General features: G+C 45.4%; 1 protein-coding gene across 2 annotated transcripts; it reads right to left on the minus strand.

Moving 5' to 3' along the window:
* Nucleotides 1–861: 861 nt before the first annotated feature.
* Poglut1 (protein O-glucosyltransferase 1) lies at nucleotides 862–26,628 on the minus strand. 2 transcript variants are annotated; one of them, XM_038346127.2, is made up of 11 exons: nucleotides 26,475–26,628; nucleotides 25,760–25,850; nucleotides 24,225–24,368; nucleotides 21,118–21,253; nucleotides 17,815–17,936; nucleotides 11,145–11,204; nucleotides 8,521–8,620; nucleotides 5,980–6,038; nucleotides 3,972–4,139; nucleotides 2,213–2,269; nucleotides 862–1,400 (listed from the first exon to the last, which is right to left on the minus strand). In XM_038346127.2, exons 1-11 carry the CDS (start codon nucleotides 26,557–26,559, stop codon nucleotides 1,244–1,246), a joined length of 1,179 nt encoding a protein of 392 aa, XP_038202055.1. In that variant the 5' UTR covers nucleotides 26,560–26,628; the 3' UTR covers nucleotides 862–1,243. The 2 variants fall into 2 exon arrangements, with proteins under 2 accessions (XP_038202055.1, XP_038202056.1); XM_038346128.2 differs by lacking the exon at nucleotides 25,760–25,850 and having other exon boundaries at nucleotides 26,475–26,624.
* Nucleotides 26,629–26,896: the final 268 nt, after the last annotated feature.

Below are 26,896 nucleotides of genomic sequence, written 5' to 3' on the forward strand. Positions count from 1 at the left end.
TGCTGGATAATGGAGACATCAAGAGCAGCGAAACATCATTCTCACCATCACTAAGCTTACGAACAATGGAAGAAACAGCCAATAACTGCACTGCAGTGTGACAGCATATCATACAGGCACGAGCAGATTGTGACAGTAGTCCCTAGCAGCCAAGAATGAAGCCCAGAGAGATGATGTTGGAAGTGTAACTTGAGCTAACTGCCCATACATGTGTTTCAAAGGGAAATAAGGAAGGAAGTACTTATGATGATTTCCACTAAAATACCTCATGTAGGAGTAAAAATGACAGCTAAATGCTCTATGAATTGCTACTTCATGATGTGTTCACATATGAAGATCATGGTCTCTGCAAATTGAGATGGTCCTGCTGCTACTAACTCAAGAAGGCAAAATCAAAGGTGTGCAAAAGGTTAGTTAAAAGTTTATGAGACAGGCCCTTGTGTAGCCAGATTGTCCTTGAACCCTTGTGTAGCTGATGGCGGCCATGAACTCATCCTCCGGCCTCTCCTTCAGAAGTGTTAGTATAATAGGGACACTGTTTTGTTTTTTAACAAGACTGCTTCCTAAATGTATTAAGAAATCTCTCTCCTTGTCTCTCTCCTTTAGAGAGAGAATAAAAAGGGCATGAAGGCACAAAATGGGCACTTGAAACCCAACTGCAAACTTACTCGTGCAATTGAAGCATTACAGAAACCTCCTGAAGGCCAAAGAATTTATGCTTCTATAAAAGAGAACGCCAACAGCGCTGCATGGCACAGCCATTGCTTCCTTAGACTCTTCAGGAAATGGTCACTGTGGTACTTTTCACAAACCCCATAGGATTTCTACATTAAAATAAAGCAACAGACATCAAGCCTAGAGTAACTTCAAAGTCGCAAATATGAATTATACCAAACGAGGGATGGTCTGCTCCAAATAACAGGACAAAGGGCATCTTCACACGGGGCCAGTCAGTTTCACAGTGATGATACATGGAGATGACCTGAGGCACAGGCTGTGATTGGTCATGAGAAAAATGGAAGTTAGAATGCAGTTCCCAATCCGTCTTTCATGATTTCGGAGAGCTGCTCATCACACACATTTTAGATCGTTCTTGCTACCCCCTTCGGATACAACATGATAAGGAAAACTAGAAGTCTGGCTTGGCCAAAGGTGTTCAAAGTCTAGGTGTCACGCTCATGGTACACATGTCACCACAGGACGTCACAGAGCCACTGTCAGGACTCCGGTCCTCTGATAACGACTACAGTTCCGTTTTCAGAAGTCTGGGAATGATCTGACCATACTCTTTCCTTCGTGTTACATTATAGGACAAGAACTTGGAGTATTCAGTCAAGAGGTTCTCCCAGTAACAGGTGATGTCGTCCATCTGCAAATGGTGGATGATGAACCTGCTTCCCCTAGAGATAAGATTAACAAGAGCATTTTACATCACAGGCTTTAATGATAACAAGCCTATATACGGTTAGGCTGCTTTCTCATGAGCCTTGTTCTGAGTATTCTATTTGATTTAACTCACCTGCACCTCACAACCAACCCTGTAACTGTCCTATCCCTATGTATGTATTTAGCAATAGAACCTAATGTTTGTTTCCAAAAACAAGCATTATTACCAGCCAATATTCATTATAAACACTTAAGTTTGTCGTTGTTGTTTTGTCTTGGTGTGATTTGGAGTTTTGAGATGTCTTACTTTTTACTTCAGGATAGACTAAAATTCACTTCATAGCCCAGGCTGGCTTGGAACTCAAAGCAGTTCTCTTGACTCAGTCTCTCCGTTGCTGGGGTTATAGGTGTGAGTCATCACACTCAGCTAAAAACATCTGTCTTAGTTCCTCAAAAACTGAGGTCTGGGGCTTGGAGAAAGGGTTCAGTGGCTAAGCGTGTACTGCTCTGGCAAAGGACCAGCTCATACTGCTTTAACTCCAGTGCCAGGGGGCTGATGCCTCTGACCTGGGCACCAGCACTGATGTGCACATACCCAGACATAGACGCAAACAGACATACAATTCAAAAGTAAAATGAATCTTAAAAGACTGAAATCTATTTGTATAAAACAGGAAGTAATTGTAGACTGTGTATTTGGCTCCAGGACAGCTTTAACTCTGGGTTACCTTTGTAATGAAGCTGAGATATGGGCATTATCATGTAACTCTATTTAGAAAGCTTTAGGACAGATGAGGACAAAAAAGGACAAATGAATAGAGCTTACCTTTTAGCAATTTCCTGAGCAATATCATCATTTGCTTTTACAAATTCCAACAGCTCCCTAAAATGACAAGAACCATGACACTGTAGAGGCTGGGGAGACGGCTCTGCTGCTGGCGTGTTTGCCATGCAAGCACAGGGACCCGTGTTCAACACCACTGCCCACGTAAGAAGCCTAGAATGGTGGCTTGTGCTTTTAATTCCTGTGCTAGTAAGGTGGAGACCAGTGGATCCCTGGAGCTTGCTGGTCAGCCAGCCAATTCTAATAAGCAAGCACAAGATCCCAGCAAGAGAGTCTGTCTCAAAGAGAACAAAAGGTTTGGCCCCTGAAGAACAGCACCTAAGGTTGACCTCTGGTCTTCATACACACATGAACAAACACACATGCACCACACACACACACACATGCACCACACACACACAGACACACACACACGCACACACACCTTGAGCTTTTAAAATATAAACCACACTCATAATACCAAGTAAGAAAGATAGATAGATAAATAGATAAATCTGTAGATATGTAGGCTGTAGATAATTTCTTTAAAACAAAGCTATCAGGGTGCCTGCCTAAAGAGCTAAAGTAACAGCAAAGATAAAATCTCAATATACAACACCAGGAATGATGGGGCATGGTGTATGCTGATAATCCCAGCACACGGGAGGCAGAAGCAGGAGGATCAGGAGTTCAAGGCCACCTAAACTATATAGCAAGTTTGAAGACAGCCTGAGTTACATAAAACGGCATCTCAAAAAATACAAAAGACAAAGGGAAAAAAATACAAGTTAAAGTAAGATTGTTACAATAATCATAATAAACCAAGTATAAAAATTAATTTCTAGCCAGGAGGTGGTGGTGCATGCCTTTAATCCCAACACTCGGAAAGCAGAGGCAGGCGGATCTCTGTGAGTTTGAGGCCAGCCTAATCTATTCAAACTAGTTCCAGGGCAGGCTCCAAAGCTACAGAGAAACCCTGTCTCAAAAACCAAAAAAAAAAAAAAAAAAAAAAAAAAAAAAAACAAAAAAACCAAACCAAAACAAACCAAAAACCCAAACCCCCCCCCAAAAAAAAAAACATTTCTGGGGTCAGAAAAATGGCTCAGCAGCAGGTGGCAGCAACAGCCTGACAAAACAAGTCTACCCTGGAACCCATGCAGGAGGCAGGGACAGGAGAGTCACCAAGAAGCCCGAGAGCCATGTACATTCCGAGATAAGCGGAAGGCAAGACCAGACTCCTGGAGTTATTCTCTGACCACCACATATACAATGGCATGTGCATATGCTCGCTGACAAGTGTTTTCCCCCACATACACACACACACACACACACACACACACACATAAAAAATTTTATTTTCCAACTTGCTCTCCAAATTCTTGTTCTAGCCATAGGAGGGAACTGGTTCCCATTCCAGGCCCTTCTCCACACCTCTTTCTGTCTCCCATCATCAAAGACTCTGCTAAGGCTTCACTAACTGACAACATAACAAGGTCAAATCTATCTTCAGTTGTTGAAAGAGCAAAGCCTTTCACTTCACATACACATTACATTAGAATCAGCACTGTGAATTAAAGCACTTTTCAAGTTCAATCCCATGTATCCCTGCCTGGATAATACACAGCAGTATACAGTGTGTATGGGGGGCGGGGGGAGATTTCATTGAAAATGAAATCACCCTGAGGAAATGCCTTAAGTAGTCACTTAAGAGACTTAGGAGAAAATGGTCACAGGAAACTTTAGTTGGGAGGTAAGTGCTTACTGGACATTGGAGAGGTCTGTTTTGACTGGGATGTAGTGAACCCATGGCTTTAACTGTGGGTAGAAGAATTCAACCCACTCATCACCAACATGGAAGACCAGCGAACCACACAAGAAGAGATGTTTGAACCGGAAACTTGCAGCTACACCTCGGAAATTAAACAGATACCTGAGAAAGAGAAGACAGCACACTTCACTTTCTGCAGCTGCCGCAGCGAAGAATACCTCCCCCTTCCCCACACCATTCCCTCACTCCTGCTCTGCTCTTAGGATCTCCCTCCCTCCTGTTTGTAATTCGTTCCTTTTCTGAGACAATACGCTGGTTAGTTGTCACCTTGACACCAACTAGGATCACTTGGGAAGGACTCTCAGTTGAGAAGACCCCTCTATCAGTTTACCTATAGGCAAGTCAGTAGGGCATTTCCTCGATTAATGATTGGCATGGGAAAGCCCAGCTCGCTGGGGGTGATGCCACCCGTGGGCGGGCTGTTCCGGGTCATATAAGGAAGCAGGCTTAGCAGGCTATAGGGAACAATCCAGTAATCAGCACTCCTCTGTGGCCTCTGCTTTAGTACCTGGCTCCAGGTTCCTACCTTGAGTTCCTGCCCTGAATCCCCTGGATGATGGACTGCAGGCTAGAAACTGAAATAAAGCCTTTCTCCTCAAGTGGTTTTTGGTCATGGTATTTTACTACAGTAATAGAAACCCTAACCATAACATAGTCTCGCGCTTCACCTTGGACTAGCCTTAGACTCAGAAATCCTCCTGCCTCATTCCCCCAAGTGCTGAGACTGTAGGGATTGAGCCACCATGCCCTGTTCTCAGTCTTCAAAACCACATCAGTATATATCTGTGCAGTTTCCATAAATTCCCTGCTTTTCCTGGGTTGGAGCTGCAGGTTGTTCCAGGAATATCAGATAAACAAAAGAAATAATTTCTCCAGAAAGAGTTACGTGGGACCAGTAGCTATGTGCTAGGTAGAAAACAGATAAGATCAGAAAGAAATGATAAGTTGTTTTTGTTTTGTTTTTATAGATTTTAGACCTCTATAAATAATATAGGTATGAAATAATAATGATATACATTAAAACCAAAAGTAATAAAACTGGGCTGTAAAGATGGCTCAACAGGTGCTCGCCACCAAGCCTGAAGTCCTGCATCACATTTTCAGAGCCTTAGTATGACCTCCACATGTATGCAATGGCACACATGCACCCACACAAAATAAATAAATGTAAAAAAATACGTTTTGAAAAGAGTAAAAAAACTCCACATGTTCCATATGGTGGAACACGCCTATGATCCCGGCCTTTGAGAGGTAGACACAGAAGCAGCAGAAGCTCAAGCTCACCCCGGCTACATACTGAGTTATACAGTAAGTCTGGTTCCCAAATCTTTGTTCCCCTCATCAGTCCACCAGGCCAAAGACAGGCCGTCTTCTGGATATGGCCCTCTTCTTCCAAGGTACAGGGAGACAAGTCTAAGTGAGTCAGTCCTCGAGGAGATGCTCCCCGCAGAGAGCTCTGGGAAGACTGCTTTCGTATCAGCATTTCTTATCAGTAGCCGTCTCCAACAGAGGTGCACTACCCTGCAAGTTCCACTGGGTATAACCAATGGCCTCACTCCCGAGTCCCAGTTCAATCCTCCTCCCAGCCTCAGTTTACCTGTTTATTGCGATGATGGGAATGAACCTAGGGCCTCCATCATGCTGAGCAAGCACATGCTCCAATGCCAAGTTGTACCCGGAGCTCCGCCTTGTAACATGCGTCACTATGGCAAATATGTAATCTAACTATTGGGAGGAGGGCTGTGGGGAGAGGTGATCCTGCCACTGTCATGAATGGTAATTAATTAGGCACCATGTCTCATTTGTCTCCACAGTCCTCACAGGACTCCAGTCAGTGCACTGCAGGCCTCAGGGAAAGCCAACAAAATTAACTAACACTTGAGATCAAAGTCTCCAAAGTGAAGAGTTTAGAAAGCAATACAGACGTAACTGGAAGCCTTACTTGTATTTGCAGTGATCCACCAGGTGAACATCCTTAGCAGCTGGCTTTCCCAAGGTATCCTGTAGGTGAAAAGGCAGTTCTCACCACTAGCACTGCTGAAACATTTCACCAACATAAGCTCACTGAAGAATCATGACGAACAACATACGCCCAGGAGGCGTCATCATCTTCACTAGACCACTGAGGGGCCCAAGGTTTCCAGTGGGAACTTGCCCGGTGTCATGTTATCTTAATAGCAAATAGTTTGGACTCAGGTCTGTTTGGTTTGAGTCTGAACTCACCTGAAGTCAGGCTACCTTCCTTTGGACTAAGAGGTCTTGGTGCACTGCGCACCTCCCTCCGTGTGAACTACACACACACACACACACACAGACACACACAGTCACCAGCGCTGATTTATGGAGCGCACGGCCGTAACTCCGAAAGACATTCATGGTTTAAAAATAAGACATCCTATTATTTAAAAATAGATACTCAAGCTACTGCTAACATTTCACTAGGTGGCATGACATTTCTCACAAAAGCCCACACCATGCCTGTAATCCCATTTTACTGTTAAGTTCAAGTGAAGGTGGAGGCAGGAGGATCAGTTCAACACCACCCTCAGCTGCATCAAAAGCTTAAGGCCAGCTTAGGCTACTGAAGACCCTATCTCAAATTCAATCAATCAATCATGAAAATCCAGATTTCTAAATTTTCTTGAAGGACAATAACAATAACAAAGACCTAGCAAAGCAAGCTCCTGTCCCCACTTGGCAGCAGTCACCGGAAGCTGTCCACGCGCCTCCGGCTTGCTCTTGCCTATTTGCTTCACTGTCCCTTCTCAGGAGGATGCTAACAGCCCGTGTGCTGAATCAAAGTGTGAAAACAGCTAGAACATGATCTACACCACCACATGGTAGCTTGGATTTCGTCTGTAGGCTATAGTTTATCAATTCTCGGTTTAAATGAATGGTTCTTCATCTCTTCGCTGTTGCTGCCCTTTTCCCGCTTTGTTTCGTTTTTGAGATAGGGTTTCATAGCCCAGGTTAGGCTCAAAGTCACTAAATGTGGATGCTGTTGAATTCCTGCGCATATTTGTGTTAAGGTTTTTTAAACTGCTTTGCTCCAGTTTGACTAAAACTGCATACGATAGGCTAAGGTGGGGCTGGAGAGGGCTCAGTACTTGCTGCTCTTGCAGAGGACCTGGGCTCAATTCCAAGCATCCACATGGCAGCTCACAACTGTCCATAACTCCAGCACCCTCTTCTGCAGGCACCAGGCACACAAACATGTACTCTTACATACATACATGCAGGCAAAACACTCATACACATTATACATTTTTTTTTTTCAAGACAGGGTTTCTCTGTAGCTTTGTAGCCTGTCCTGGAACTCGCTCTGTAGACCAGGCTGACCTCAAACTCACAAAGATCTGCCCGTCTCTGCCTCCCGAGTGCTGGGATTAAAGACATGTGCCATCACCGCCTGGCTAAAACAAAAAACTTAAATTAAAAACAAAACAGGCTAATGGTGTAGCTCAAGGAGAGTGTCTGTCTAGCACTCTGAGGTTTGATCCCCACTATGGCAACAATGAAAATGTATAAATAAAATTTACGCAAATAATTTCAGATATACACTGGGTTTTCCTCCATGAAGCTTAAACCTTATTTTCTCATATGCTGTGTTGAAATTGCAAATGAAGAAATTAGGACTTTAAATTCTTACTTAAGGCAAGAAGTCACAGTCAGGACAGATGGACCTTAAAACTAAAGGTCACAGTTTCCATATTGTAAGGAAATGAAGATTCCTGGAACTCTGGCCCCAGACACTTAGTCATTTAACGCACTGTTTAAGCTCTCAGGTTGTACTCTACAGCCACTGGGAACCATTCTCTTAAACCAGGGGTTGCTGAGCTACAGCCACAGACAACTCCAGCCCACCATGTGATGGCACAGATATTCTCATATTTTCAAGGGACTGGGGAAAAAAGAGGAAGAGATATATCTTTGGTATGTAAAAATAACATGAACTGCAGGTATAGTGACATACAACTTCAATCCCAGCACTTGGGAGGCAGAGAGGCAAGCTGATCTCTACGAGTTCGAGGCCAGCCTGATCTAGTGAGTTCCAGAATAGCTAGAGCTATGAGGTGACACCCTGTCTCAAAAAAAAAAAAAAAAAAAAAAAAAAAAAAAAAAAAAAAAAAAAAAACATGAAATTCAAATCTCACATGAAATTCAAATTTTGGTGTCCATAAATAATAACTAGGAAACAGTCATGTTGTGAAGCTGCCTGCTCCTTTCACTGTTACTGCAGGACATGCAGTAATGACCTGGGCAGACCCACATTCCCTATCTGGCCGAGTGGCTGACACACTCGGCATAGCACCGTGAGTGAAGCCTGGAAGACAGAACGTTACAGATGCGCTAATGCTGGTGCACAGAACTTGCTCCACGGTCACCTCACCGCTGAGCGGACACCTGATCTGAAATTCTACCCAGCTGGCACTGTTCTCAGAGTCACCACTGCTGTGGTTCTGGTCAGATGGTGGCTGATTACTTTCATAGACTTCCAGGCCTGGTTTTTGGTGTATTCTGCATCAACAAGTTTGGGATTTTTCCGAGACAGAAGAATGAGAGGATCTCTTTCTGGGCTTGTCCTATGGAGAAAATACAGAACATAAATCTATGTGGCCTACACCATAATGTCCCCAGTCCCTAAAAGGTGAGCAATACTGGCCAGGTAGGCGGCTGCTGGCACAGATGGGGTAATTCTCTGGGTCTGGTACAGTAAAGGGGGGGGGTATCGTGAGTAGTGCAGCATTTTGATGGTTCAGGCTACTCCCAATTTACCCATCAAAGATGGGAAGTATTGAGTCTTTCTTTACTTACATCCAGTTTTACTGTTTTGAAACAGGACAGCATGTAGCCCATACCCTCGAACTCACGATATAGCCAAATGTAGCCTTCAATTCCTGATCCTGATTGGTATCTCTCAGGCACTGGGATTATAAGTGTGTGATACCACATTTGGCCTGCATCTGGTCAATATGATTGTACTGGCTAGGTTTATATCAACTTGTTGTAAGCTAGAGTCATAAGAGAGGAGGGAGCCTCAGTTAAGGACATTCTTCCCTAAGATCTGGCTGTAAGGCATTTTCTTAATTAGTGATCAATGGGGGCGGGCCCAGCCCATTGTGGGTTGTGCCATCCCTGGGCTGCTTTCTATAAGTAAGCAGTCTGTGCAAGCCAGTAAGTAGCATTCCTCTGCAGCCACTGCATCAGTTCCTGCCTCCAGGTTCCTATCTGTGAGTTCCTGGCTTTTGATGATGAACCAACCGTTCTGTGGAACTGTGAAGGAAATAAACTCTTTCCTCCCCGAGTTGCTTTTGGTCATGGTGTTTCATCTCAGCAACCCTGAGGCACTGATGTTCTAGTCACCACAGCTCTATTTCAGGGGATGGTTTTCCTTTTTAGAAAGTTCAACCAATACCTATCATCACTGCCTTTTACAGCGGTGTGGCTACATAACCACCACTCACCAAAACAGCTACACGGCCTTTGTCGTGCACTGTGATGGCTATTCTTGGTTGCCAACCATGAATATATAATATTTAAATTTGAAAACCAATATAGTATTTAAACTTGAAAACAAGCTAGGCATAGAAGCACATATCTTTAATCCCAGTGTTCATGAGGCGAAGGAGGATCTCTGTGAGTTCAAGGTCAGTCTGAACTATATAGAGAGCTCCAGACCAGTCAAGGCTATAGAGTAAGACCCTATCTCAAAATATATACAAACAAACAAACAAAAAAGAGGTAAGACCACAGTGATTAGATGCTCATAATTCTAGCTACTTGGAAAGCAAGCACGTCTCAAGTTCAGGCTAGTCTAGGCTATATGGCAGAACCCTGCCAAAAAAAAAAAAAAAAAGGTGATCTCAGATAGACAGCACACCATTACAAAAACTACGAACTCTCCTCTTTATGGTCTATTACCCATTCCACGGATACTGACTGTGTCAACTACCTGTCAACGCTGTCCCCAGCAGAACAGAGCCAGGGCTTTTTATCTTCCTACCATGGTCTGAGCACAAGGCAGTCAGGAGACCTGGTGACGATCCCTGCCAAGGTAGCTATGAGATACTTAGGCACAGTGACGTGACAAGCTACATCTAGGGAACTGTACACAGGAAGAGAATCATCCACTCTGCACATAGATGACACTCTACAAATACTAACTGTCGGGGACTTGACTTCTTTGAATTCCAGTTTAATTGTGAGTGATTCGGCAAATAGTTGATGCCCTATTTTGTTTTATTTATTCATTTATTTGTTTGTTTGTTTGTTTGTTTTGTGGTGATAAGACCATGACCAAAAGCAACATGGGGAAGAAAGGTTTGATTGGTTTACATATCCTGATCACAATTGATCTTTGAGAAAATTGGGAAGCAACTATTGCGAAAGAAGGAATCAGAGAGGAAAGCCACTTACTGGCTTGTTTCCAGCCAGGGTCATGTTCAGCTACTTTTCTTATCCTATCTGGGACCTCATACCCAGAGGAGGCATGGCCCACCACGGGACAGGCCCTCCCACATCAATCACCAAAGATAATACCCCACAGGCATGGCTGTACACTGATCTGAAGGAGGTATTTTCTCAATTGAAGGTCTCTCCTCCCAGGTGACTCTAGTTTGGGATTCGTTGACAAAAACTAACTAGCACAACTGGATTCTTCTCAGGTTTAAGATCCTGCCAATACGCATTTTGTTGTTGCTGGTGATGGTGGCTGTTTTGAGACAGGTCTCACCATATAATCCTGGCTGGCCTGGAAACTACTATGAGAATCAGGCTGGCCTGAAAACCTATGGACCAGGCTGGTCTGGAACCCAGTTCTGAAGACGAGGAAGGCCTGGGGCTTGTAGTCCTACTTCTGTCTCTTGATTGCAAGATTACAGAAGGGTGCCACTATGCTCGGTCATCATTCCACAGCCATTTCCACCCCTGCGTCTTGAGTGCAAGATGGCAGATGTGTGCTACTACACCGAGCTATCATCCCACGTTCGTTTCTTGGTTACTGTAGCTTTCCCTTTGAGCAACAGGATACATAAGACCCTCAAGATTGCATAATGTTACCCACTGCTTGGAAGAATATTGTTATTACAGGTCAGAAAATATAATTACCTTGATCCTCGGAAATATGCTGTAGAATTTTTCTTTTCCCATGGCCACTGTGCTGCCGACCTGAAAATACAATGTTTTTTTTTTTTTTTAATTAGTTTTGGGGCTTTCTCCTAGACTATCTGTTTTAACCATTTCTGAATATAGTTCAGAATTTTGTACCTTTAAATAAACCTGTCCAAGGCTACTGAAACAAGCCATGAGTAAAACCATAAACCCTTTGATTACTGTTTTGATGTTCTGAAGGGGCTTTCCAGGAATAGCTACAAATTCACAAACCCACTAACATTAACTTACTGAAACATGGTCCAGATGGCATGCATAGGACCACTGAGTTGGCAGTGAGGGTTTCCTCTCTGAGTAGAAGGCTATTAATAAAAATAGCACGTGACAAGAAATGCAAAGGAACTGAGTGAAAGGGAATTCACTTCCTGGCTTCATGCTTTGGGAATAAATCAAAGAGCACCAGATGTTATGTACTATGCTATCGGAAAGGACCCTGGGATTCTTAAGGCTTCATGATGCTCTAAGAAAGATGAAGTCTCTGAAATGCAGGAGTTAGTGGATATTATCATGACCAGCCTTCCTTGCTGAAACTTAGGATTCACATCGCTTTTAACTGCCCTTGCAGGAACACCCCCTCCCTGCACAGAAGTCTATGCAGCGTCTTCCTCTATGCAAGGGAAGGCTGAACTGGAGTAGATGAGGGACAGTAGGGCTGTATTATAGAAACAGAAAAACACAGGATGCAAACTTTCTAAGATCTAGGAGGATTTCAAACAGTGGCATGCTTCTTGTTTCCCCTCACCTGAGAGCCATGCTTGGTCCTTCCAAGGCTCTCAGACCTCTGCCCTCAGCTAATCTGGTCCATCCTTTAACCCTTTATTTTCCTTTCTTTTTACAGAAGGGTCACATGTAGTCCAGGCTGGCCTCACACTCTTGAGCCTCCTTGCTTTGCCTCCCAAGTGCCAGGACACAGGTGAGTGGCACCACCGCCTGGTTTTCGGCGGTGCTGAGAAAGACACCTAGGTCTCTGGGCATGCCGGAAAAGCAGTCTACCAATGAAAGACATCTCCAGTCCTATCTTTTCCTTTTATTTGGAGACAGGATCATACTGTGTATCCAAGGCTGGGACTTGCTATGTAGCCCAGTAGCTCAGGCTGGTCTTGAACTTGCCATCTTCCTGTTTCAGCCTTGCAAGCGCTGGGACTGCACCAGGTATATGCCACCAGGCCCAGCTAGCACTTTCTTTTTGTCTTGAGCCAGGCTCTCACTGTGCAGCCCTTACTGGTCTAGAGCTCGCTGTTTTGCTGAAGCGAACCATTTTTCTTTTCTTTTCTTTTTCAGATTTATTTATTTACTATATATATGGTGTCCTGCCCACATTCACACCTGCAGGCAGAAGAAAGCACCCACCAGATCTCATTACAGATGGTTGTGAGCCACCATGTGGTTGTTGGGAATTGAACTCAGGACCTCTAGAAGAGCAGCCAGTGCTCTTAACCTGAGTCATCTCTCCAGCCCCACTTTTCTTTTCTTTAATGTGCATTGGTGTTTTTCCTGCATGTATGTCTGTGTGGAGTTACAGACAGTTGTTAGTTGCTATGAAGGTGCTGGGAGTTGAACCCTGGTGATGGGGTAGCCCTTGTCTGAGGGGCGTGACCCCTCCAGGGCATAAAATACTTTTAAAAGATCCGTGTTTTGGTGATTTGTTCTCTTGGTTCCCCTGCTCTTTGTTGGAACTCTGGCTCTGTAAGTTTCTCCCATTTTCTCCTTTTATTAAAGCTGAGTATTTCATATAAGGCTAGTTTGATTATTTCCCATTGCCGGCCGACCATGCCCGCTACATTTTGGCGTCCAACTGGGGCATTTGGGAGCCTTCAACTCTGGATCCCAACGCCAGCCACACGGCATTGGGCTTTTGATTGATTCAGGCTCCTACAGAGCACAGGACGCCCGCGTGACTGCCTACGTCCTGGCATTTGAGCTTGGGCAGCCGCCACCACTTAACTACTGATTAGATTTACCTCTCCCTTACGTGGGGCTAGTGGCTTCCCCACCCTCCCCGCCCTCGTGGGAGAACTCCCATCTGTGCAGCTTTTGCGCTGTGGGGATTCGGCGTTGATTTTAATTCAGCTGGTCGCCCGCGAGCAGTTTCCCTCCCTCTCCCACCAGGAGCTGCTTGCGTCTCATATAAAAAAAAAAAAAAAAAAAAAAAAAAAAAGGAGGGATTAACTGGTTTGATGGGATGATTGATATTTGTGAGTTATTGTTTTTAGAAAACTGTATTGGTGCTGATTCTTGTATATTGATATACTGAACATTGTATGAGAGTATGCTTCTACCTCTGTTTAAAACAATTGTTATATTGAGATATTTACCATTTTGCAATGTACATTTCTACCTCTGATATTATTTATGTAATGACATTGTTTACATTTAGAAATCATTGTCCTCATTTATTACACAGTTGTTTATTCTCTTAGTCTTCAAGTTAGATTGGTATTGAGAATTATATGTTTGTCATATTTATATTTAGGATAATCAGGTTTTTTAGATACATAGAAACTATATTTAGTATAGATAGTATAATCTTCGACCTCTTTGAAGAGCTGTAGAAAATGACCTTTAATCTAACCTAGAGTTTTGTACTTATGAGACACAATCACTCCTGACAACACTGCTCTACTCCCGAGAGAACATTGAGCACCAAAGGCACTCCACTGGGAGCTTGTCTTCTTCTTGGCAGAACTGGCCTTTGGGCAAAGAAAAGCCCATACCTCGACTATTGACAAAGATACAGAATATCCATAAGTGGATAAAACAGGATTGTCTTATCTTGCCAAGACAGGGTAGGATAGTTCTACTAAAGGTTCCTTGCCTTTGAAAAAATGGTATGTTGGTTGTGTTATGCCTTAGCTAAAGTTGGTTGCCTCAACATTGCTAACGAGACTTTGTGTGGTTGCCCAGGTAGTCAGTTGTCTCTGTCATCTGTTACACATTTTGGAAGTTTCTCGTTTGTACTTCCTGGTTGCTTAAATAATATTACTTCCCTTCTCAGATCTTTGATGGGGTTAAAGATTAGATAACTGTAGCTACCTTCTACATTATTTAGACTCCTTGAAGTAAAATGCTTAATAAAACTTCTGTTATATGTTCCTTGCTCAATATTGTTTGCTGCTTGTAATTTTATATTATCTGTTCCCATTGTATATAGTTGTATTTGGTTTTGAATCTGTCTTATTTAGACAAAAGGGGGAGATGATGGGGTAGCTGACCAATCCCTTGTCTGAGGAGCGTGACCCCTCCGGGGCACAAAATACCTTTAAAAGACCCGTGTTTTGGTGATTTGCTCTCTTGGTTCCCTGCTCTTCGTTGGAACTCTGGCTCTGTAAGTTTCTCCCATTTTCTCCTTTTATTAAAGCTGAGTATTTCATATAAGGCTAGTTTGATTATTTCCCATTGCCGGCCGACCACGCCCGCTACACCCTGGTCCTCTGAAAGAGCAGTCAGTGCCCATTAACTGCTGAGCCATCTGTCCAGTCTCCGCCTTAGCCCTGCTATCTTAAAGCTTGCAGTGAGGCCCCAGCCACTGCTTCCTGGGTGCTAGGACTGTAGGCATTGTTTGTGACAACTTTTATCTGCCTCTCCAGTCCAAGGCCAGAACTATTTCTTATTCCTCCTGAAGTATAAACTATGCACTGATTGGAGGGTTTGGTCCTTTTTGTAGTTAGTGGGAATGACACAGACATTGTTTCAGAGTCTCTGGTAAAGCACACAGTGTTGCAGAAGCACCTGGAATCCCCCTGCCCACAGCAGCTGGGAAGACTCCAGTGAAGATGTTCTCGGGGCTGGAGAGAAGGCTCAACAGATAAGGGTATGTGCTGTTCTGGCAGGGTACCGAGTTCAGTTCCCAGTACCCATGTTCCACAGCTAACAACTGTCTGAACTCCTGCTCCAGAGATCCAACACCCTCTTCTGGCCTCTGAGGGCACTACGTTTGGTGCATAACCCCACACACAGAAACACACACACACAGCATTTAAATGTAAGAAAGAATTTGTAAAAGGATTTCTTTCCAACAGTGCTGGTACGCATCTGCAAGCTCGGCACTTGGGAAATAAAAGCAGAAAGATAGCCGGGCAGTGGTGGCGCATGCCTTTAATCCCAGCACTCGGGAGGCAGAGGCAGGCAGATCTCTGTGAGTTCGAGGCCAGCCTGGTCTACAAGAGCTAGTTCCAGAACAGGCTCCAAAGCTACAAAGAAACCCTGTCTTGAAAAAAAAAAAAAAAAGGCTAGTTCAGGGTCATCATCAACTGCAAGGGGAATTTGAGGTCAACCAAGGCTGTATGTCTCAAAAATAAATAAAATTAATTAAATGAACTGCTTTCCATTCATTTCTCCACATAGCTGGGACTTCCTCTACTTTTCATAGAGCTAGATGCTTCGGCCAGTACCTTGCACATGCTAGGGAAGTGTTCTATCACTGAGCCACATCAGTAGCCCTTACTGGCACTGGCTCTGTTCGCTTACCTACCCACGCGACATGTGGCTACGTCTGGAAACATTTCTGAGGAACTGCTACTGGCATTTAGTGGGCAGAGGCAAGAGATATTAAATATCCTAGAAGGAACAGGACAGCTCCTTGCCACAAAGAACTACCCAGTCCAAGTATCAGTATTACCAAGCCTGAGCAAGCTTGCTTGATGTAACAGGAAGGCACGCCACATCTCCATAGCACTTCTGTGTTTTAATCAGCCCCACTGAATCTCCGGCCACACTTGTAAAGGTAACAGACTCTGGGAACAAGATGAATTAGGTTACTGCTCTCCTTGCACCCTAGAGACGACCTATAATGACTGTGTTTCCGGAAAATCCTTACGTAAGCACCAGATACAGTGGTACATGCCTGTAATCCCAGCACTCAGAAGACAGGAGCTGGCAAATGGCAAACTCAAGATGAGCTTGTTTTACATGGCAAGACTCCATGGGCAGGGCACCATCAGCGTAACCCCGATACTGTGAAAATTATGAATGTAAGCTGGTTTAGGAAGTGTAGACGGCCAGACCCTGAGAAGTCTGGTAGGATGGAGTCAGGAGGCCAAGGCATGTCTCGGTCACGAACAGGAGGATCTGGAATATACTTGTCCACTACCAAGCAGAGCAGTAACTACCTATAGGGCTGGCATTTGGGAAGGCAAACCCCAGTATCCAGGAAGATCAGGGGTTTGAGCCCAGTCTGAGCTGCACATTCAAGGACAGCCTGGGTTACAAAGTGAGACTGTTTCAATGGATTATCTACCCTTCCTGCAGTAAGGTCACTTAATTTACTCTCTCTTATCGTGATAACGATGCGCAGCGGAGTGTGGCAGCTCATGCCTGTAAACCCAGCACTCGACAGAATGGTACAGGAAGGCTGCTCGAGGCTGGCCTGGGAACTACATAATAACTTCCGGGTCAGGGAAGGCTGCTCGAGGCTGGCCTGGGAACTACATAATAACTTCCGGGTCAGGGAAGGCTGCTCGAGTCTGAGGCTGGCCTGGGAACTACATAATAACTTCCGGGTCAGGGAAGGCTGCTCGAGGCTGAGGCTGGCCTGGGAACTACATAATAACTTCCGGGTCAGGCTGGGGTACTGAGTGAGACTCTGTGTTTGAGACTGTTTAAAAAAAAAAAAAAAATTAAAGAAAATGGTGCTGGAGAGATGGTCCAGTGGTCAAGCGTACTTGGTACCCTTCAGAGGATCTGGGTTCACGTCCCCGTGTTCACATGACAGCTCACACCCACCTGCAACTCTTAGTTCTAGAGGAGCTGATGCCCTCCTCTACCTAGGGGACCCTAGGCATGCATGTGGTACACATACAGACATGGAGGGAAACATGCAAATAAAATAAAAAATCATCTTAAAAAAGCTTAAAGACTCTCCTAACCCTTCCCTGAGAGGCACTGCTGACAATTTAGGATAGTGTCTTCTGCCCTTTTTGATAGAGATCTTTAAATTTTGAGGAGGGTCTTCTTATTTCCAGGTTACCCTCAAACTCACTACATAGCTGAGGTTGGTCTTGAACTTGGGATCCTCCTACCTCCACCTCTCCAGTGCTGGGATTACAGGCATGAACCACCATGACCAGTTTGTGCAGTGCTGGGCACTGAATCCTGGGCTTCACGCCTGCTAGGTAAGTGTGTTCTACCAACTAAGCTCTATCCTCGGGCCCGACAGGAATTCTTATATACACACAAAACTGTTCATGCTACGTGACAGTCTCCTGACTTTTATATTGTGTCTCTGTGTACATCTTTCTGTGCAGTCACGTGCGTGAGCATACAATGGTGCTAGAAGACATAGCTGTCAGACATTATTCCCTCAAGACAGGTGCTTCACTGACAGGTCTCTGGCCATTTTTGCTAGGTGAGCTGGCCAGGGAGCTCCCAGGATCCACCTGTCTCTGGCCCCAGGAACTCTGGGGGTTACAGGCACACACAACCGTGCCTGAATTTTACGTGGATGCTCCATAGCCAAGCTCATATCCTCAGGCTGCACAGAACTAGCACCCTACCTCCTAAGCCATCGGCCCAGCCCAGGCAGGAATCTTAAATTATTGACTGTATTCTGTTGCTTATGCCCAAGAAAACTCACAGAGAGGGAGAAACAAAACCTTTCCAAAGGACCTACCTTAGCAGATCTTCTCTGAAGAGGTCCCACCGTCCAAGACCAGTAGGATAAAGTGGCCACACAGCAGGGCCCCCTTCCCAAAATGTCCATGCAGGATACATGATATCATGGTACTCCGATGTCTTTGACAGAAACAGAAAGGCATTCTGAGTAAGTTTGGAAGAGAATGAGAAGCAGCCAGCTGCATTCATCATACAGAGTTGGGATAAAGGCCTTCGCGGTGCCAGAGAAATACTGCATTTGTCTGCGAGGTTAGCGCTGAGAACACAGCTCCATGACAGAGCACCTACTGACTACAAGTGAGGCCCTAAGTGCGATACCCAGCACCACAAGGCATCACCTCTTTTTATTTATTTATTTATTTATTTATTTATTTTGAGGACAGAGTTTCTCTGTGTAACAGCCCTGGCTGTCCTGTAACTAGCTCTTGTAGACCAGGCTGGCCTCGAACTCACAGAGATCCGCCTGCCTCTGCCTCCCAAGTGCTGGGATTAAGGGCGTGCGCCACCACCGCCCATCTAAGGCATCCATCACCTGTTATGCCTAGACTGTAGACATTAAAAGGCAAGAATTACCAGGGGTAAAAATAGCAGATCTGCCGGGTTTGGGTGGTGCACACCTTTAAGTCCATCACTCTGGAGGCAGTGGCAGGTGGATTTCTGTGGGTTCGAGGCCAGCCACATCTACACAGTGAGTTCTAAGACAGCCAGGGCTACACAGTGAAACCCTGTCTTGAGGGGGGAAACAGACCCCCTGAATCCCAGAATTTTCAACCATATTAAAGGTCAAGTTTTTCAGTTCCTCAAAATTCTGGAGGTTTTTTTTCTTTTTTGAGGAAGGAAGAATAATATTCCCAATTATGAATAATCAGTTCTGTCAAAATGTAACTGCTGTTACATCCTGTGTTTCCCCTGCTTTTCCAGTTCTGAGTTATTTCCCAGGGGGTATTTTGAGAGTAAGAATCAGGAAATAACACGGATCACGGTGGTCTGACCACCGACTCTTCCTCTTGGCCAGAAGTGAGTGCTCCACCATAAGCCTCCATGTCCAGGGAATGGGGGAATAAAATCCCTAACTCTATCTACGGGTTTATTTTCCAAACCCAAAATGACTTACAACAGTTTGATAAGAGAGTGTCTGATGACTAGTAAGTCATGATCTAGTGTCACCTAACACTGTGGGTGTCCCTGTTGAGTTCACTCTGGCTGTTCATGGATCAGAAGGAGCAAGGGAAGAACGGAAGAATGCAGGGAGTCTAATCACATACATGGGGGGGGGAGTGCTTGCTGTTGTTTTTTGTTTTTCGTTGATGTTTGTTTGTTTGTCTGAGATAGGACCTTACTGTATAACTCTGGCTGGCCTGGAACTTATCATAGACCAGGCTGGCCTCTAATATAGTGGTCCTTCCATTTCTGCCTCCTCAGTGCTGGGATAAGCCAGGGATCCTACAGGCCGAAGCCATCAAGTCCAACGCACATATTTTTGGGTAAAAGTTTAAAATCCTCTGTCCCTACCTACGGCTGCCTCTATTGTGTGGCTACTTACAAAGCCTTTAACCCACTGTTTCTCCACTGCAACTCCAGGTGAAAGGCCTGATTCCTCTCAAGCACTTAGAAAGTCCAGGTGACCCATCAAGCATCTCCAAGAAAGCTTCAACAAAGTTCAGTAGGAACTTCACAGTTAGCCAAAGCCAACAGACTGGCAATCCAGAGACTGTAAGAGCCAGGAGGGAAGTAACAGGAAAACAAAGGCAATAAAATCACACTGGAACCAGCTCTTGAGAAACCAGCATAAAGCACTTACAACACAGGAAGTAAGTCTCTCGAGAACACTGTGATAAAGAGAGGGGTGGCTGGGAGACGGCTCGAAAGGTAAAGTGTCTGTCTTGCAAGCACAAAGACCTGAGTTCCAGTCCCTGACGTCACAGAAAACTGGGCACAGTGGCACACAGTAGACCCCTGGGGCTTGCTGCGCTTCCAGGCAGCCTAAATCAGTAAGCTCTAGGCCAATGAGAAACCTTGACTCAAACCCAAGGCAGATGGCTCTGAGGAATGACACCCACGCTTGACCTCCGGCTTCAGAGTCCACACATGTACATCCATGTATTGACCTCTGGACTCAGAGCCCACACACACATCCATGTATTGACCTCCAGCCTCAGAGTCCACACATGTACATCCACGTATTGACCTCTGGCCTCAGAGTCCACACACACATACATCCATGTATTGACCTCCAGCCTCAGAGTCCATACATGTACATCCACGTATTGACCTCTGGCCTCAGAGTCCACACACACATACATCCATGTATTGACCTCCGGCCTCAGAGTCCACACATAGACATCCATGTGCAACTGTCCCCACACAAAAACAAAAAGGAAAAAGAGAAAAGAAAGAAAAAATTAAGAATACTGCTTTGGCTGGGCGTTGGTGGCACACACCTTTAATCCCAGCACCTGGGAAGCAGAGGCAGGTGGATCTCTGTAATTCAAGGCCAGCCTGGTCTACAAAGCCAGTTCTAGGGTAGCCAGGGCAGTTACACAAAGAAACCCCATCTCGTAAAAAAGAATACTGCTTTGACAAAAGCAAACCGGAGCACCTGTTTCTTCACCCGTAGACCATGGCTGTCCTAAACCCACTGTCTTTCGGTATGAAAGATACCTGGTTTCTATAGAAGGCACTCCTTGCCATACACCATCTGCATGAGCCTGAGTACAGACAGGCTGCTTTCCTACCCCAAGTTCTCCAAGTCCATAGGTGTCACCCCACTTCTATCCTCCCTAATAGGATCCTAACTCCCTGTCACTCAGCTTCTTGGTCACCCTAGGCCCATCTGTACAATACATTGTTTAGACACAAACCATGTATAGTTACCCAGCACCATCAATGTTAGATTTCGGCTACGCTGGGTGCCTGGGACACAGACAAAGATAGGGCCGAGGGTACTCAGCACTGTGGCTACTGGATACATTATAGGAATGCGAGAAACATTTCTCAAATGACAGCACTCCCTAACTAAGCCTGTGAGCTTTCCTGGATTCCCGTGAGAGGTGTAGACTCCTAAGGCACCCTTCTCACTAGCCATAGATATTAGGCTAAGGTACTCTTCTTACATTACATATGGGTCTTCAAGTCTATTTCACCAGTCTATGGCTCAGTGATTGTGAATTAACACAGAACAAGTTCATTCCTGGATCTCCAGCCTCATCCTCACTAATACCCATCAGACTACCAAAGAAGATCTCTTGCTCATATCGGAGGAGCTCACCTTCTGTTCCCATGTGGCCCTTCCTGTGCTCACCTTACTGAAGGAGAAGACAGGGATGGTAGGCTCCATCCACTTAGGAACCTGAGGATAATCTCGTACATTGATGACCATTTCCATGTCCGGGAGACGCCGAATCACTGCCAGAAGAAAGTGTTCGACACCACTACACCTGTCAACCAGACAAAAACACAAAATCGTCAGAGTCATGCCTGCAAGCTGTAGGGTGGGGAAGGATCCTAACAGTATGGTGAAACAAGCCGTCAGTCCACTGCACAGTACCCCCGAATGCAATGCTTCTACAGGGACTATGCCCATTTTCACAAGGCACAGTTTGCCCTTCTCAGCTAAACTGCTCCCATAGTCCTAACTTTGAAGAGAATACCATGTCTACACACATCACTTCTCTGATCGTTACCCAGTCTTTCTTCCCACAACACAGAATAGTTTAATCCGTAGAAAAGAAGCAAATTTTAATAGAGAAACTGGAAGACCTTATTTCCTAGTTCCTTCCCACACCAAGACAATGCTATAGCTTGCATCTGGAATGTCTGGTCCTCAGCTGGGAGGTGACGGTAAACAGTTAAGAGATAGGGTGGTTTTGGATCACAGAAGGCATGCCTTCCAAGGAGAGCATTAGCAGTTGCCTTCTCCCCCTCCCTCCTCGGGATCCTCACATTCCCAAGTGACAGAGTGTAAGCAGGTTTCTCTACCTAGTACGATAGGTACTCCATGCTGCCCTGAATAACCACAGACCCCAAAGCAAGAAAGCCAACTGACCACAGACTGAAAGTTCTGAAACCATGAGCCAAAATAAAGCTATCCTCTATGCTTACTTGTCTCAGATGTTTTGTTACAGCAGCGGAAAGCTGACTAAGATACTGAGTTAGGGTTTTCACTGCTGTGGAGAGACACCATGACAGAGGCAACTCTTATAAAGAAAGCATTTAATTGGAGTGGCATATAGTTCAGAGGTGCAATCCTTTATCATCAGGACAGGGAGTATGGTGGCACTCAGGTAGACGTAGTGAGTGTCATGACAGGTGGCACGCAGGTAGATGTGGTGCTGGCTACATCTTGACCAGAAGGGAGCAGGAAGTCGACTGACTCACTGGGCAGAATTCTAAGCATAGGAAACCTCAAAGCCCACCCCCACAGTGACACACTTCCTCCAACAAGGCCACACCCACTCTCACAAAGCCACACCTCCAAAGAGTACTACTCTCCATAAGATTATTGGGGCAAATTACATTCAAACTACCAATGGTACCATTTTTCTTTCTTTCATGGTTAGCTCTTGATGAAGGAAAACCTTTCATACCTTCAACCTAAATACAGATCATTATCAAAACTTGCTCTGCAAGACAGAAACAGACTGATACAATCATGAAGACCAAAACACCACTTTCTGACTACACTCCCTGAGAAGCCTCAGAGAACTTATTTATTTTTCTGAAAGAAAGGGAAAATGATTGGCTTGTTTCTGCCCTATCCTTTGAGGTCCTACCGCCACCACTCTAGGAGCTGACAGATCTAGCAGCTCAAAGACTGACCAGAATTTTCTGGTAACATGGCTGGTCTGGAACTTACTACATAGACCATCTGGCCTCAGACTTTTGGCCATCTTCCTTCCTCTGCCTCCCAAGACCCAAGATTTCAGCCACCATGCCAGGCTAAAACAGTTTAACACAAAAAGAGATAGCTACCAAATAAATATTATTTCATAGTCTATTATTACAATTATAATTATTAAATATTATTTATAAATATTACATACATATTTTACATGTAAGAAGATAACTACCAAATAAAATCAACGGTTCATAAACATAAAATACTTGTATATGTAATGTATTAATAATAAGGAAGTGTCAATGAGACCAAATAACTTTTTACAATCTGATTGACAAATATTCTAGAAGTCTAATACACTGCAGTGTAGTAGAGAGTATGAGGTTTACTTAAGAGCATGAGAGCCAGACATGGTGGCACACATCTTTAATCCTAGCGCTATGGAGGAAGAAATAGATGGAACTCTGAGTTCAAGGCCAGCCTGGTTTATGTAGCAAGTTCCAGGCCAAACAGAGCTACATAATGAAACACTGTCTCAAATCAATTAGTTAATGAATTAATTAAAAATCTTTAAAAAGGCCAGCGGTTGTGGCGCAGCCTTTAATCCCAGCACTCGGGAGGCAGGGACAGGTGGATCTCTGTGAGTTCGAGGCCAGCCTGGTCTACAAGAGCTAGTTCCAGGACAGGCTCCAAAGCCACAGAGAAACCCTGTCTCGAAAACCCCCCCCCCAAAAAAAAAATCTTTAAAAAGCATGGGAAACAAAACCAAAATACAGTACTTAGCCTAGCTATTCTGGGAATTCAGCCTACATGTGTACATGTCCATGACCAGTGTGCACAAAGGTATATGCATATATAAGCGTAGTTAAGCTTGTATTGGTCAGATTTTGTAGAAGTTTTGTAAGGAATAATTTAAATATTCTCTGATAGAGGACTAAATGAAGAAATCCATACAGTGAGTTATTACTGTGCCGTCATAAACGTACACAGAAATAGCTGGCTCACAACACACATTTATAAATCCCTCTGCTCCACTTTCTCCTGTAGCCCACATTACCCTACCAGGTTTCATTAGTCTATTCTTCATAGCCTGTGGAACCAGGCCAAAAAAATAAATAATAAATAAATGAAACAGAAGACAGAGCCAAAGCCATCATAATTAATTCTGTACAACAGATTACATAATGGGGCTGGAGAGATGGCTCAGAGGTTAAGAGCATTGCCTGCTCTTCCAAAGGTCCTGAGTTCAATTCCCAGCAACCACATGGTGGCTCATAACCATCTGTAATGGGGTCTGGTGCCCTCTTCTGGCGTGCAGGCATACACACAGACAGAATATTATATACATAATAAATATATATATATATATATGTATATAAAAAACAAATTACATAAAATAGTTGGTAATAAAAAAAAAATAAAATCCCAGGCAAGGTGAGTTACCCACACTTCCTGAAATACAAGGAAAGATTCGTTTGTTAATCGTCTAAGCTGGCATCTAGGACTTGATAGTATCGTTAGCCTACATGTAGCATCCTTAGAAGATACCAGAAGATACGTCTTCGTCTTACCTGGAGGGAAACATGCAGTCATCTTCCCGAAATAATCTGTGCTTAATGACCTGGTAGTGGGTCCCTAGCTTCCGCCTGACCACCTCAGCCATCATCCTCCTGGAGATGCCACCGCGGAAAGGAGTCAGGTCCTCTTGGATGACCCTGTGAAAGAACGGAAATCATCGAGGGAAGCAGGCCAGGAAATCCCGACAAATTCCGTCTATTCCCAAGTGCATCCTGTTCAGAGAATATACTAAACAGGGGAAAGTAATGGACAGCAATGAGCAACTCTTCTAAAAGCACTATGGACCTGAGTTCACAACCCCCAGCACCAGTGAACATAGCCATAACCCCAGCCCTGTGGAGGGTAGAGAGGCAGAGCACCAGAGGCTCGCTGGCCCCAGTCTAGCTCCAGGTTCAGTGAGAGACCCAGACTTTGCAGAAGAAGGCACAGTGACACCTGAAAGAAACATACCCAAACACACACAACACACACAATCCAACATGCTGGGGCTGAAGAGTGCTTGCTTGGCATGGGCAAGGTGCTAGGTCTGGTCTCCAGCACCACAAAAGCAAAGTGTCAAACACGGCAAAGCAACAAGAAGAACAGGAAGATGTTTCTTCCTCCTCCCTCCGTCAGGCTTGCGCCCCCCACCCCGCCCCGCCTTATGTCCTGCTCACGCCACACTCACGCTCGCGCCACTCACGCTCACGCCACACTCACGCTCGCGCCACACTCACGCTCGCGCCACACGCTCGCGCCACTCACGCTCACGCCACACTCACGCTCACGCCACACTCACGCTCGCGCCACACTCACGCCACACTCACGCTCGCGCCACTCACGTTCACGCCACACTCACGCTCACGCCACTCACGCTCGCGCCACACTCACGCTCACGCCACACTCACGACCTTAGCCCCCCATCTCACAGATATCCTATTTTCCTTTATTTTAAAGGCAAGGCTCGTGCTCCCCAGCACAGGCTGCAGTAAACAGGAAATCAGTTACTTTACATCTCTTTTCAAGTTCAGCACCACGTAAGTTTCAAGAAGTATCGTTAACATCAGGAGAATGTTTGAAGAACCTTTAATAAGATGAAGGGCGAAGACTGCTGTTTATCTGATGAGGAGCTTTCGGAGGAATTACATGGCTTGCCATAAGGGGCAGTCAGTGGGAAACGTAGGTTAGAACCCCTCAGGCTTGCTGTCCACGGACTTATCTTACTATACTAAACCCAGGCCAAGCTTGCATACCCTAAAGATAAAAACCAAGAGGAAATATTGATTATATTATATAGATGATATATACGCTCATTCCTTCAACAAGCAATTGCAGAGGGCCAGCACCAGAGAGAAGAAGCCATAGACTCAGGTCCTAAGATGCTTTCAGTCCGTGGGTGAAACAGAAAAGCACATTTGCTAAATCCCACAGGGAGTAGAGGCCATGTGGAGAATACTGAGCCTCCCAGGGCATTTTCTTATCTTGAAGGACTTTGGCAAGTTTCCCTCGGTTAAGAATCCAGCTCTCAGGGCCACATCAAGGAACTCACCCGTGATAGCAGCTGCAGTTTTGACTTGTACATGGTTCATAATTCTCCAAAGCCCTGTTAATTTGGTCAATAAATACTTTCCATTTTGAGCCTTCAAAAAGTGAAGGAAATGAGAGTTAACAAAATACCCTTGGCATTCGCATGTGCAAGCAGCAGGCAGAAGCAACAGAAGACCAACACTTGCAGAAATCCCCTTCCTTTCCCAGTAGTGGAAACGAAATGCCAAGAAGGATTCTTTGTGTAACTTGTCGGGGCTTGAGTCAAGTCTGTTCCTCTACCTGGGCCATCAGGTATCTAAGAAATTGGAAAAGTCACAAGCTTAATGTTCGGCCTTAAACGGCTATGGGTACAGTGGACTTCGACACGGATTCTCACCTAATCAAATTGAGCCCCTTCGAGAGAGAACCAATGCAAAGTCTTAGACGTAACCCTCCCTCATCTGTTGTTCTGTCATAACAGGTAGGAGTCTCCCTCTCATAAGGGTGCAAAACACAGGGGACGTCCCTCTCTCTCCCTACCACCCCCAGTTCTGGAAGATGGGTCCAGGGATAGAAGCAGAGGCACAGACACCTCTGCTCGCCCCCGCCCACGCCGGCCGCCCAGCTCGCGCAGCAGCCAGACAGCATTCTCCGCGCGCCGGGGGCAGGAGCGAGCGCCTCAGGAGCCAAGCGCACCCCGAGTCGCAGCGGCAGGCTCGGCCCTGCCCGGAGCCCACCTGACTCCTTCTGGCGGGCTTGCACCCGGAGCAGGAGCAATAGCAGCATCCATGGCCCAAGACGACAGCCCGCCAGCCGCTCCATCGCCCGCAGACCACTGCGGATCCCGGCCCGCTTGCCGGCGGAAGCGCCGCCCTGAACAAGGATGGCCGCGGACGCCAGACACGTGGGAGCTGCCCGGCACAAAGATGGCTGCCCAGCACCCCGCCCCCACCTCCCCTGCCGGAGCCCGGCTTGCGAAATGAGGCACCTAGAAGCTAATCAAGATAGCACCTCTAGTAATGGTCATTCCTTCCATTCTGTGACAAAATGAAGGTCAGAGGGAGTACATTTCTTGCTACAGCTACACACAGAGACTAGGCTAGGTCATCCCAGAACACCAAACAGCTTATTTATTGAGCATAAGGATGGATGCAAACTG

The sequence above is a fragment of the Arvicola amphibius genome, chromosome 10, assembly GCF_903992535.2.
Source record: "Arvicola amphibius chromosome 10, mArvAmp1.2, whole genome shotgun sequence".
Taxonomy (NCBI): domain Eukaryota; kingdom Metazoa; phylum Chordata; class Mammalia; order Rodentia; family Cricetidae; genus Arvicola; species Arvicola amphibius.